Below are 14465 nucleotides of genomic sequence, written 5' to 3' on the forward strand. Positions count from 1 at the left end.
GGTGGTGGTGAGTAAGAAACTAATTGAAATGAGATTATCTGACTCTTGCTGCTTCTTGATGGTTTTTCAAATGTGGAGTGCAGTTTCATCTGATGTTACGCTGTGCATTAATGGAATCCAGGAGTGATCTCTGTGCAGTAGCATGTATGGGATAAAATGGTACAGGGGCTTTTGAATGCAGCCAGAATCTCTTATGGACACAACGAAGCTACTTTCATATCTGATTGTGTGAGGGGCTCTTCACAGTAAGAGGTCTTGAGGCTTTCAGCACAGGACAGGTGGGGGGGGGCAAAGGTATTTTCCTACTTTTTGTAGCTTGCTTGGGGATGATTTTTATTAACTTGTTTTCTTGAGAAAGATGATAATTTAAAACCTGTGGCATCACACTCCAGAAAGCTATTTCTGAAAGCAATCAACTATTCCTATTGTCCTGTTATCTGTTTTAGTCACCTATGCAGCTAGTGTCAAAGGATTCCTGCTAAAATTGTCAGAAAGAAAAGACAGAACAATATGGTATGTGAAACTTTTAGAAATTAGTTTATTGATTAAGTGCTCTACAGAGATGAGTGCGAGAAGTTCCAGCTTTCCAAAGCCATTACTGCAGATCGTGTTTATAGGTGATACTGGAATTTAGGTCTCCTTTTTATATTCATAAATACTTACTATTTTTAGGATGTGTTGTGAAGTAATATGTAGTTCTTACAGCAACTTTGGTGTCTGGGGTGTGATGCAAAAGACAGTTCTCTGGCTTTATTGGCATTCACTGAAGATTTCATAGAAATTCTGTTCTTCTCTCAGGTGGTTTATAAGCAAGGTTCATGGCTTAACTGTTTGTCCTTTATCACAGGATGAACTATGACATTTTATATTGTAATCTGTTTTAAGGTAGTACCTACTATAATGACACAGTTCTAGAGTTATAGATGGCATCAAATGTCTTCTTGGTTAGATAATTACTTTCAGATAAGAGTTTTGAAATGATTTGTGTAGTCTGCGGGGGTACCATTAGCTTTTTAAAATCCCTTTGGCAGGAGTCATAGTTTTCATGAAAGAATTCATGCCTCTGCAAGAAGCTTTTGATGTTTCTTAAAAGAAAAAAGTAGAATGCCCTTAATGTCCATAGAATGATTCTCCTTAGGCAGTGTTAGGAGTACCAATAAAAGAAAAACTTTACTTGCTCTTACAGTACTTAATGTTTTGTTTGTTTTTTTTTAATCAATACCTATCTCTGTAGCTAGAATGTGCTACATGTAAAAAATGTATATATTTTAAACCTTCTTGAAAGGCAGTGTCTGTTCTGTTGGACTTCACAGATTGGTGATGTGCAGTTTTCTGTTGTCAGGTGCTAACGCATACTTAAGATGTAGCTGGATTTCTTTTATCATATGTTTCAGCATCGTATTAGGATGCTTCTGTAAACATGATAATTTGGTCATGGAGCTGAAGTGAGGACCAGTATTTTAGTGACCTATAAAATTCCAGGGAACAATAATTGCTTATTCGTCATTCTTGCTAACTAATGGAGGTAGTGGTGGTTGTTCTGTACATGTAGTTTCTGTATTGGAGCTGGAATTCAGAAAGTGAATGCAGACTTTGTTTGGCTGTTTGCAATGATGCATTTCGTCTCCCTCTTCTGCACTGCTGTCTCAAAATAATGCAGCTGTTCCACAGTAAATGTTTTTTGGTTTTGTTTTGTTATGAATAATATGGATTAAAATAATTTTAGAAAAAACTATCTTCTATGAGGTAGTATTTGAGCACGCAGAACTACTGTACATGCAAGGCTCAAATTCATAGCGGCTGTTTTCTAGTTTGCAGAGTTCTGGAAGGGATAATTCTCTGATCGAGGCTTTAAGTCGATGTCTGAGTTTGAATTTCTACGCTTCCTTCAGAAGCACTGCATATACAGTTTAACAAGATCACTTTTTTTTTTTGTCAAGTGCATGACAGTAGTGAAGCAGACAAAGCAAAGTGCTGATATTTTGATTTAGTTTTGGGAATGAATTATGTTCTTGTGTTGTATTAGGAAATTGTGGCTGTGCTAATTAGATCTGTAACAAGCAGGGTTCGCTAATGTCCTGCTTTGGGTATTGCTTTGTTTGCAGAGATCGCTGCTGGTAATATATCTTAGCTTATTTGGGAGATTGTGATGGCAAAGTAGCTCCTTCACTGGCACACGTTACTCTTCAGCAGCAGAGTTGGCAATTTGTTGTCTTCCGAGTAATACTTTGTGGTTTTTTGTTTTTTGTTTTTTTCTCATTGTGTTCCTTTGTTAGCTAGTGAAAAATGACTGTGATGCATTTGTAACATCGTTATTAGAGACTTCTTGGTTGTTATGTTTCTGGTTTAGTTTCCTCTGACACGTCACACTGCTGTGCGCCCTAGTTGTTACTTAATGCTGCTGAGTTGGGTAATTGCTTTTTAGTTTTGTGTATTTCCTCTAGTATGTAAATGATCTTCTGTTTTGCTCCGTGCTACCCTTGTGCTCTTACTTTGGGTCACTGTGGCAGTTTCAGTCGCATCCACCTGCTGCACAATAAATTCGTTCTGCTTGCTGCATAAATGAGCTCCATCTCCTGTTGGCTGGCTGAAGTTGCCCAGGTTCCTTTTCTCTCACAAGTCTCAGAGTGGATTTCTGTATGCAATTTCTGTATTGTTTTTTGGAGAGGACTGGTTTTCCTTTGAGTTTTCATACCAGCAGTTTTCATTTATTCGAAAACAGGTTCTAGGTAGAGAGAAACGTGATTCATTTTTGAGCAGAGGAAAACAGTGTTGGGCAGCTAATAGTTGTCACTGAGGTATTCTTCTTTTAAAATTATATTCAGCTAGTTGATTTTGATAATTTATGAACGTTATTAGTGTATGTTTTTTTGAGATCAGTGATTCAGCGCTGAATGGAGTGAATAGGATTGGTTTTCTTGTTTCTGTTGTTCCAGGTGTGATTCAGCAGCTTTTGTTCCCTATGTGCGCATACGTGTAATTTAAAAGAAAAAGCTTCTTTTTCTTTGGTTTGGCTAAGAAAAGAATCCAGCAAGGTACAGAGCTAATAGTGATCTAACGTTGTGGAAAGCATTTCTGTCTCGGGTCGGAGCTGGTTTGGCATTTGGGCGCCGCGTCGACTCACGCAGTGGAAGTACTACCGCTACGCTTCTGGTTAACGCCGGGAGTTCAGCCCGGCCGGCTGATGGCGGTGTGAGCGCTCACTGGTGGTCGGAGTGCTCCACCTGCCTTCAGTTTGTTTACCAGGAAATCAAGATGTGTAAACTGCAGGAAGTACTGTTTGACCCTCTCTGACAGTATCTCATTACAATAATTGCTAATCTCTGAGTAAGACAGCCATGTTTTGTGTGTAGCACAGAGGGAGGTTGTGGTAGGTTTTAGAGGCTTCCTCAAAAACAGCTTTGGAAATGCCTGCTTGAATTTTGTTCTCAGAGCAGCTTTTGACAACAGACATCTGCCGACCTTTGGGTACAGCAAAGCTGGAGCACAATAGCTCGTGCGCTTTCTTCCTTCTTGACTGAGGGGAAAAAAACACTACGGCTTGTTTTGGAGCCTTGTCACTGCTCTGTAGCGACAGGATAATGGCTACTTCCTGATTAAACTGCTCTGCACAGTAAGCTGTTAATGTTCTGTGTCTATTCTCCTGTAATGCCAGGAATTCAGTGCTTTTGTGTGCTCCCGGACCAAGTTAATAGTTTCAGTGTTTATAGATTGAGAAAGGAATATATGGAGTTTTAAGTATCAAAATTTTCTTGCTGGTTGTTTTTTTTTTTTTCCTAAGAAAGACATCTGCTGTTTTGTAATGCCTGTTTGGGAGTAGCTATGAGAAAATAAACCTGATTTGCATGAGTTTTTTTTAATAAAGCATGAAAATGTATTCAGATATTGAACAAGCAACAAGCATTAACTTCATGAAAAATTCTATTGATTGCTCACTGGGCAGACTCAGTGACCAAACATGTACAGTATCATATATGTTCATAATTTATTTTATCATAGAGAGTACCTTTCTGTGTCTAACGTAAACCTAGTTACCAAATAAAACCATCTTTTTTTCACCTTTTCTTAAATGTATAAGACGTGTTGTTTCTCTGTTTACTAGAAATAAGGACTGTTTTTCTTCAATACATTTCTCTGTGATGAGTATGTGTGACAGAGAGCTATGTGTACAGGTCCAGTTTTATTTTGCTCTAGAGGTTAATATAAGAGACTTCATGTTGTAAAGTGACTTGCTGTTCACCTCTGGTCTTACTCAGTTAAATGAGTCCAAAATCATTTTATAGCTGGTTTAAAATGTTAATGTGTTAATAGCATTGAATTTGTGGCAGAATTGTTCTGTACCATGAGAAACATTCTTGTAGTTCTGTACCAAAACCACAAATGCACATTCTTCTTTTTTAAACAATGTTTGGAAAGGTACTAAGTCAAATTCTGCAGTTCCAATGTATGTTTGTATTAAAATGATATTGTGTGTTTGATACAAAGGATTTCTTGTCCATCGGAGCATGCTGTATGTTCTGCTCCCTCACTACCTAGCTGGTTTCCTTCACCTTTGACAGTTTTTCCCAGTGTCTTAGAATTCTGATGTAAAAACATCCTGCTTGTTCTTACTAATCTTGGCATGGTTGTTCACTGTAGAGGCTCGTGAACTCAGAGCTTGATGTCTCACAGCTGAAATTATTGGCTCCAAGCTTCGTGCCTGCTTCCTTAACAAAACTGACTTGCTGTGGAACTGGAGGGACGTTCCTGATGACTGCTGGAGCTGGTTTTGGTGGTTTGCTTCTCCATGCAGGTTGGTGCAGTGAAGCACTGGGGACAGCTTGGGTCCCAGGATACAGCTGCTTCTGCCACACATGTACAGCAGCCACGAGCCCTGTGCACCTCCTGTGCCATCTCCTTGAGGTGAATGCTGTGGGCAGCAGTTAGAGTTGCCTTTGGCTTCCTTCTTCCTACTTCAAAAGAAGTGCAGACTCGCTTGTTAGTCACACATGACTATGATGTCCCAGATTGCTGTTAGAGTGCCTTTTCATTTTAAAGGAATAGTTAGAGTACTTCATATCAGTTTACCTTCAAGTACTTGTCAAGCTTTGCTAAGAAAACAACGCCTCATACAGCTAAAATGATGTCCTGCATTTTAACTAGTACACTTTGAATGGAGGAAAAGTGGATGTTTAGTATGTGCCTTTCTTCAACACCTGAAATCTGAGTATATATTCTCATATGTGATTTTGATTTTTGTAGAGGCCAGTACGGATGTTTTACTGTCTTCTTTCTATACTGTATGTAGAGACAGAAATGCAGTCCGTCAGGTTTTCTGTTTCTAATTGCATCCTTTAAGTGTGTAAATAACACTGAAACACCAGATTGGCATCTGCATGATTTGTAAGAATAGTATTGTGAGTGGGGTGACGAGGATGGTCTGCTGACAAGGTAATAGCTTCTGAGGCTTTTCTTGAGGCTTGGTTTTATTTCTTCAGAGCCCATTATTATTTCTTCTAGTTAGTTTCTTCAAGTAAACTTGAGTGGACTTGTTTTTGCTGAAATGCTTACATTTAGTTCGAGATCTTAATGTCTTAAAGCTGGTAGAAACAATGAACAAATGACATCAACAACAAAGACATTTTGGAAGTGAAGGTGGATTCCAGTAGTGAAGCGAGTTTAAACTGATGCATGGTGTAGCACAGAGTACTTCCTTCTAAAACTGGTTCGAGGTTCCTGAAGAACTGTGTGTGGGGGGGTCAACGTGAAAATGTGGATACCACTTCTTTGTCTTATCCTGGCTGCTTCATTTATAAGGAAGGACTTGAATTAACATTCTTGTCCTTCCTGTTTCTTTCAGTACATGATGTATTTTGTAGTGTGTGTAGGTTTAGGACTGCAGTGCAAAGTTATCCCATCCTGTTGTCCTCATTCTCTAAAAGTTGTGTAATGAACTGTGCATGACATATGAGTTGGTTGTTTAAACTTCTGTGGAGTTCACGTACTCAAGTAGATATCTGGGTTTGCAGTTCGAAACGTTATTTATTCTCAAAAGTAATGAGTTGTGGGGACCTCTTTCCTTTATGTTATGCATTTGGATTGGCGTTCCTCTGCCTAGTCATTTTCTAAACAGGAAGCACAATAATACCAGCTGGACAAAATATGTTGATTGCAGTGAGTTGTTTGGGAAGTTTTTGTGTAAGTATGTTAGAACAGATGCATTGGGCTTGACCACGTTAATGCTCATTAATGTGTTCTGTCATTCTTCAGGTAGTAAGCAAGGTTCAGTTACAGAAAACACTGGTTGGTTTTACACAACCATGAGTTTTAACTGTCTTGAATTTTAACAGTGCAAAGATGAACCTGTGTTAGCTTTTGACACAGGAAATTCATCAGCGCGTTTCCTTTGCAATTTTTCCTTAAGCTCTATTATCTCTTTTGTAATTGCAGTGGAGTCTGAGTTTGAGCTGACTTAGTAGTATGTGTTTTGAACTGGAAGTAGAGGAGTACAGTACAGTGGCCCAGAGATAGAGCATTGTGCAACAGAGCTAACTGTAACTAAATTTTTGGGTAACAAAAGGCAGAAATGTTGCGCTTCTGGGTAGTGTGAGTTCATGTGTAAGTATGGTAAAAAAGAATATAACTGGTTTAAACGACAAGATTTTTGCAATGGAGTGACTGTTAATGTGAGCTTATTGTGGTACTTCATACAAGAAATTGTCAACAAGCTTCTGAATAATTCTGGAGATTTTCTAATCTCTAAATTCATTGTGATGATTATGTAATTTATTCTAACAAAAGCTATGAGGCATCGTGCAATTTTGTTGTTACTTACAGGACGATGAATAAAAATCATCAGCTTTAAAAAAAAAGATAAAGGAAAAGGGGAAAAAGGAAAAGTAGATGCTGGATTTCAGTTAAAAGAATTTTATTGACAGAAAGAGTGTTTTATGCTTTGGGAATTTTCCTTAATCTGAAGTAAGGTGTCTACAGAAATGGATATTTTGCTTCAAACACCGAATACCTATTTGAGTTATGTTTTATTCAAGACCTGCAATTAAAAAAAAAAATAAAAATCATGAAGAATACTGAAATAGGTTGGAAAATTATATTTTTTTCCATGTGGTATTAAAAATCCTCAGGTACTTTACCTTATTTATTAACTCTTTAATAATAAATGCCATTACATGATACTAAAGAAAGTTGAAGTTTAGCGTGTTGTACATAAGCCGCTGTGAATGTATTTTAACCTTCAGACTGCATGGGTCGCTTTTCTGTCTTGTGCTGCTGATTTAATCCTAATGTTTAGCTGTTTAGAGAGCTCACTTAAATACAAACCAACTGGAAGTTTGTGGATTTTTATTTATTTTATTACAGGTGATCTTGGGCTTCTATAATCATTAGGAGAGAGTCAAATTTATGAAACAAAAAATATCAGGTGTAACAAGCAGTGTTCCCGGAGGGGGGGGGTCAGTGCTGGGTCTGGTCTCGTTCAGCATCATCATCAGTAATGTGGGTAAAGGGATAGAGTCCACCCTCAGCAAGTTTGCTGATGATACAAAGCTGGGAGGAGTGGAGGACAGACCAGAAGACTGTCCTGCCATTCAACAGAACCTGGACAGGCTGGAGAGTTGGGCAGGAGGAACTTGACGAGGTTTAACAAGAGCAAGTGTGGAGTCTTCCCCCTGGGAAGGAAAGACTACATACCACAGTACAGATCAGGGGATGACCTACTGGAGGAGAGCTTTGTGGAGAAGGAGCTGGGGGTTCTGGTAGGCAACAGGTTGGCCGTGAGCCATCAGTGTGTCCTGGTGGAGGCCACTGGTGGCCAGTGAGGCCACTGAGATCCTAGGGTGCATTAAAAAGAACGTGGCAAGCAGGTTGAGGGAGGGCTTACAGGGCTGCACTCAGTCCAGTCTCTGTCAGCCTGTCTGAGTGTTTGAGATTGCACTGACTCATGTGGAGAACTTTGCATTTGGCTTTGTTGAACTTAATGGTGTTTTCACAGCAGTGAGAAGGGAGTTCACAGGATGTAAACACGCTACAGTAGGGTGCTGGTCACAGGGTCCAGACAAAATAAAGGAATTGTTCAGGCCTCAGCTTCCTCTGGTAGTCTGGTCAGGGTAGTGGAAGATGAGGGTTGTTTTGAGCCTGGAGGGAAGCTACAGCATGAGAAAAGGGATCTAGGCAGGAGACACGGGCACAGCAGTACCAGATGGCATAGGAGTGCTCCAGCATGCCAGCCCAGGTGGGAGCTGACAGTGCAGGTCTAAGACTACATGGAGTCTCTGGACATAGTGTGGAGTGTCTGGCCAGGGCTATTAGGGCTTGCTCATGCTCCAGAGGCTCTGACAAGGATTCTCATGGGCATTGGAGACAGCAATAAATGTTGCAGACTTTACTGTGCAGCATTCAGACTCAGATGTGTTGCTGCTCTCAACAGCAGTGCATAATTTCCTTATTCTGCAGTTATGCTGGGTTCCTGTGATGACTGTGATACCACAGTATCACATAGATTTCACCTGAAGGTCTCGCAGGAAACTGCCTGAGTACAGCTCCTGAGACATGGTCAACACAGGCACCTCTGTAGTCAGTCTACTTGTGATTTCCTGGTGTAGAATTTAAACCTTTGTCTCTTTTTTAGATATGGAGTCTGGAGAGCGGTTAACGTCATCATCAGTCTCCTCAAGTGCAGCTGCTTCATCTCCAGTGTCTTCTACACCTTCTGTAGCTTCTGCGGTTTCCAAGAGTGGCCTTACCACTGGAGCTGCGTCGTTGAGTTCCACAATCAACACGGGTGGTAAGAATAACTCAATTACATATTGCTGTGTGATTTTAGTGGTTGTTAACACTTGTAATGAAATTATTGCTACAGGGTCAAATATAAGATCTCACAGATCTTTTTTTTTATTATTGTGAGGAGGGGAATTTGTATTATGTATTATTTTGTACATTATACATACATAGTACATTCAACGTGATTTAAAATCAGCGCTTTCAAACATGAAAGAACTTTTCAATTTGCAAAGGTATGGGAATCATTTTACAAACTGATCTAGCAGACTCAGTGCCACTTGCAGATTTTAGATTCACTAATCAGCTTCTTGAAAATGCTCAATGTTCTCAGTGTTCAAGCTTAGCTGGTTAGTGTTCTGTATTGGCTTAGCTGGTTTGTGTTCTTCACCACTAGCAGGTAATTTTCTCAGTCTGTTTTCAGTTTATTTTATTTTATTTTTTTTTTACAAAATGAATTCACAACCAACTTCTTATCTTGTTATGGAGGAAGGTTAAAGGTGGAGTCATTGCAGTTACGTTCATGGATGTTATTTGTGTACTTGTTTCTGCAAGAGCATACTTGGAGTGTATTAAAATGATACATTTTCTTTTTTTCATTTTGAGTATTTTAATTAGATTGCCAGTGCTTTTGATCTTCGTTTAAAATAACAGATATTGGGGTTTTTAACCAGCTGTGGGAGTAGATGATTGTTACTCGTGTATATATAAACCATTGTCCAGGTTTTTCCATCACTTCAAGTTTCCCACTGTGAGAGATTCATCACTGTGAAATTCAGCACTGTGGAATTAGGCATACAATTGGGGAGATCTAGAGTCCTGTTGCTGAGAGTCATGCAGAAGACAAACTTCCGTAGCACTGCAATGATTAAAACGCGACAGAGAAAAGTGGGAAGCACACAATTTCTGCCACTCTAAGCAATTCTCTACACCTGCTACAGTCTAAGCTGGAATGCCTTTTGCATAGTTAGAATATCTTTATATTTCTGCAGGTTGGTGCACTGATGCTTTATATTTTTAGGCACTGGTTAAATATTTATTTTTACATACTGCATTGTACTATGAAGTTCATTAATATTAACAAAGGCATTCACAGTTATAGTTCCTTTTACTAAGAGGTCAGCATTGTTGAAATGGATGTTCTCCTTTACAGTGATGCTTTCAGTCTTTCATCTCTATAGTAGAATTTCTAAGCTGTGCTTAAAAATGTTTGACCTATTTGAAGTAAGTAAAGAATGTTATGGAGTGCAGTTTGAAGTTTCACTGTGTGGAGTGTGTCAACAGTAGGTTAGTAACTTGAAGAACAAGCACTAAAAAAAATTAAATGCTAGAATTATAAAATTGCTAGACAGTCTAATGTTTCATAAGATAGTATCATTACAGTCCAGTTTATTCTTACAAGCAAACAATTGTTTGTTTCTATTTGTCTTCATTTTATCTTGCCCATATTTAAAAATTGATAGCCTCTGCTTTATGGACAAATCAGGTATCGGCTTAAGGTAGCAGACAGTACTGGTTGTGTATTTTTATTTTTTATTCCAGCTTCTGTCTGTTGTCTCTTGTTCTGTTGTTGCTTGCCACCATCGACTTGACACCTGCACTTCAGATAACTACAAACAGTTTGGCTCTCCTCTGGACTCTTTCTAGGAGATCCCTGTCTTTTCTGAACTGGGGAGCCGAGAACTGGACACAGTAGTCTAAATGTGGCCTCACCAGGGCAGAGTAGAGGGGGAGGATCAGATCCCTCAACCTGCTGGCCACGCTCTTTTTAATGCACCCTAGGATCCCAGTGGCCTCACTGGCCACCAGGACACACTGATGGCTCACGGCCAACCTGTTGCCTACCAGAACCCCCAGCTCCTTCTCCACAAAGCTCTCCTCCAGTAGGTCATCCCCTGATCTGTACTGTGGTATGTAGTCTTTCCTTCCCAGGGGGAAGACTCCACACTTGCTCTTGTTAAACCTCGTCAAGTTCCTCCTGCCCAACTCTCCAGCCTGTCCAGGTTCTGTTGAATGGCAGGACAGTCTTCTGGTCTGTCCTCCACTCCTCCCAGCTTTGTATCATCAGCAAACTTGCTGAGGGTGGACTCTATCCCTTTACCCATATTACTGATGATGATGCTGAACGAGACCAGACCCAGCACTGACCCCCTCCCTCCGGGAACACTGCTTGTTATCCACCTCCAACCAGATGCTGTGCTGCTGACCACAACCCTCTGAGCTCTTGCAGTCCTTAATCCAAGTCATTTATACACATCTGTTCCACGCTTTCATAACAGGGGTGTGGTGGGAGACTGTATTGAACGCCTCGCTTAAGTTACAGTACACAACAGCCACTGTTCTTCCCCAATCTACCTAGCCAGTGATAACATTAGAGAAGGTTATCAGTTGATCAAGCATGATTTTCCCTTGATGAATCCATGTTGACTACTCCTGATAACCTTCTTCCAATTGCTTGGAGATGGCATCCAGAACAAATTGTTACATCACCTTTCCAGGGATGGAGGTGAGGCTAACTGGCCTGTAGTTTGCTGGATCCTCCTACTTACCCTTTTTGAAGACTGGAGTGACACTGGCTATCCTTCAGTCTTTGGGGACTTGTCTCGTTCTCCTCCACAACCTTTCAAAGATGATAAAGAGCAGTTTGACAATCACTTCTGCAAATTCTCTCAGCACACGTGATTGCATCCTGTCAGGGCCTGTGGATTTGTGTGTGTTGGTTTTGGTTAGATGCTCTCTGATCAGATCCACCTCGACCAAGAGGAAGCCTTCCATTCTCCAAACTCTCTCTCTTACCTTCAGGCCCTGGGATTCTCAAGGGGCGGTCTTAGTAATAAAGACAGAAGCAAAGAAGCTGTTCAGTATCTTTGCCATCTCAGTGTTTCCTCATTCACTAGACACCCACCTCATTCACTAGTGAGCCCATGTTTTCTCTAGTCCTCTTTTTACTACTGACATACTTTAAAAGCCTTTCTTATTATCCTTGATCTTTTTTGCCAGACTTAATTCCAAGTGACCTTAACCTTGTACTTTGCATCCCTGCAGGCCCTGACAATGTTCTTATCTTCTTCCCAAGCAGATAGGCCCCTTTTCCGCATCTATTGGATCTTTTTGTTCCCTTTGTATTTATCTGTGAGCTGGTTGCTCAAGTGTGCAGGTCTCCTGCCACCTTTCCCTGATTTATATAAATTTTGGGATTCTCACAACTTTTAAAAATTCAGTTGTTGTGTGATATTTTCAGGTTCTCTGTTTTTCTTCTTTCAGAACACTAGACATCTGTCTATCAGACATCTGTGCCATCTGCCAGACAAGTCTTTGTTGGAAAATATATCCTCCAGCTTTACTTTCTGCTTAATCATGCGTGCTGTTCCTTTTTTGTCTTAATGTTTTTCAAAGTTTAAAAGATTTGTGTTGAGTGCAGAAGTATAAAAACTCAAAATTAATGTTAGAGTTGATGCTCTTATCACATTTAACCTATTTTCCTCACAAAGCGCTTAAAGTTGCAAGGGACTGCTGGAGGTTACCTAGTCCGTTGCACATCATCACAGTCTGGCTAAAAGATTTCCTCCTCAAACCTGACCTAAATCTCCCCTCTTTTAGTTTAAAGCTGTTCCCCCTTGTCCTGTTGCTAACAGGCAGTGTAAAAAGTTGGTCTCCATCTTGTTTATAAGCTCCATTTAAAAACTGAAAGGATATATGTGAGTTTGTATAAATAAAACCGTATTGAAATCTTTACCTCAGTAGCTTAAAGGGTTTATAGCCAGAATTGCCACAAGCAATTGATGTTATACAACGTGTTTGGTGATGTCTTAAGTGTTACATATGAGTATACGTGTGTGTGTGTGTGTATATATATATATATATATATATATATGTATATATATTTCAACTCCCCACCAGAATTAACTAGGTCTGCTCTAAATTCTGCATCAGAACTTCAGAACTTTCTTACAGAAATACTTACGTGTGTTATTGGTAAAGCTGAAGTTTGTTTTTTGTTTGCTCTGTGGTACAGAATGGTGGCGAACAGTGGACTCTCACTCTCGCTCTGGGGCAGCTTTCTTCCCACCACTCTTGGGCATCTCACCGCTCTTTGCACCTCCTGCCCAGAACCATGATTCTACTCCATTCCACCCAAGAACTACAGGAAAAAATAATCGTGGCAGTTTAGAAAAAGGTAATGAGTAAAATTATTGGGTGAATAATTGCTCACTTGCACAATGTAGAATTTGAACCTTACTTCTTGTTGCCCATTCCTAAAAAGTTCTCTATTAATTTATTCTGTCGGTGAAGCGTGAAACATAAAATTTCAATTACAAAATGCTCTTTCTAATTGTATTTTTACACCTCTTCTTTTGTCTGGGATGAAAACAGTGGAGAATATATTCCTTTTAATATTTATAGAGTAAATAAGTAATTTAATTTTATCTATTTTGGAGTCTGTTCTGCAGTGAGGGGAAGGGATAAGGCTATGATCTCAGTAAAGAATAGTTGAGTTAGACTTTTTTTTTTTTGCATTTGAATTCATTGTTTTACATCTTTTGAACATGTTTACATACATTTGTTTGCAGCACAAACAAAACTTTTTTCAGTAATTTTGGTAGTTTTTTTAGGACCTGATTTATATTTCAAAATCATTCTGATAGTAGTCCTAGGATTGTGGAGTTCTTGGGGCTGGTTTTTCTTAGAAAACATACTTTTTGACAAATAAATAAGCAAACTTGAAAACAAATGTTATCTCTAGTAGCATTCCCGCAACTTTTACTCCCTACTGCCCCCTCATTTTTTACATTTCAGAACACCAAAATTTTGGACGCTTGCTGTAGTTCTTTGAAGCTGATTGATTGTTCAGAATCAGAAGCAGACTTTTCTGCTGGAATGTAGTGTTGGTGTTTTGTTTTGTTTTGTTTTTAAATCTTTTTCTGGAGTATCTTCTTATACTGCCCCTAACTGAACTCTAGGTTTGTGTTTTCAGAATTTTTTTTTTCTTTACAGCATTACATTTATTTACACTTCGAATAATGAGTGCTCTGTGTTTTCTGGTTTAAAATAAATTTGTGGGCAATTCAGACTGATCCTTGGATGGTACATCTTTGAGTTTATGACAGAAATTGACTTTGAGTAGTCTCTTCCTAAGGGAGTATGGAAACTAGGTTATTGTGACTGGAACATCTCATCAAAAACGTCTGCTATTTTAGATTTTTCAAGTATCGCTGTGTAAAATCTGTCATCTTTAGGTATAAATGGATCACTGAATGGGAACAGTACCACTGCAGCATCTGCTATCAGCACATCTGTACTATCCACTAGTATTGCAACATCTGCAGGACAAGTGAAAGCTATAACCTCAGGAGCAGGAGGCCGCAAGTACAACCAGGAGCAAAGCAAAGTTCAGCTTTTGGACACCAGAGCTGACAAAATCAAAGATAAGGTAAATATATGTAAACAATTCATGATTCAACTGGAGGGAAAAAAAAAAAAAAAAAAGAGATGGTGAATGTTCTGATTTGTACACAAAGACATGTTTTTACCCTAATAGAATGTACTTAAGAATTTTCATCTTTAGAAGCACGATGTCCACCCTTGTGGAGTGCTGTTTTTGAGGAATTTTTATGCTTGCTTTTTGTTTTTAAACTTAAGTTTTGTTTGTGAACAATTTACACTACTTTTACTGCATAATAACTGTATTTGAT

General features: G+C 39.3%; 1 protein-coding gene across 12 annotated transcripts in view; it reads left to right on the top strand.

The window, feature by feature from the left end:
• Nucleotides 1-14465, top strand: part of BAZ2B (bromodomain adjacent to zinc finger domain 2B) — a 101874-nt gene that overhangs the window by 40463 nt on the left and 46946 nt on the right. For all 12 annotated transcript variants that reach the window (XM_031590852.2, XM_031590847.2, XM_031590846.2 and 9 more), the window contains exons 3-5: nucleotides 8624-8779; nucleotides 12788-12949; nucleotides 14010-14203. In XM_031590852.2, the coding sequence (XP_031446712.2) occupies nucleotides 8626-8779; nucleotides 12788-12949; nucleotides 14010-14203 (510 nt within the window). In that variant the 5' untranslated portion in view covers nucleotides 8624-8625. The remainder of the gene's footprint in view (nucleotides 1-8623; nucleotides 8780-12787; nucleotides 12950-14009; nucleotides 14204-14465) is intronic.

Source organism: Phasianus colchicus, chromosome 7 (assembly GCF_987193195.1).
Source record: "Phasianus colchicus chromosome 7, bPhaCol1.hap1.1, whole genome shotgun sequence".
Classification (NCBI taxonomy): Eukaryota; Metazoa; Chordata; class Aves; order Galliformes; family Phasianidae; genus Phasianus; species Phasianus colchicus.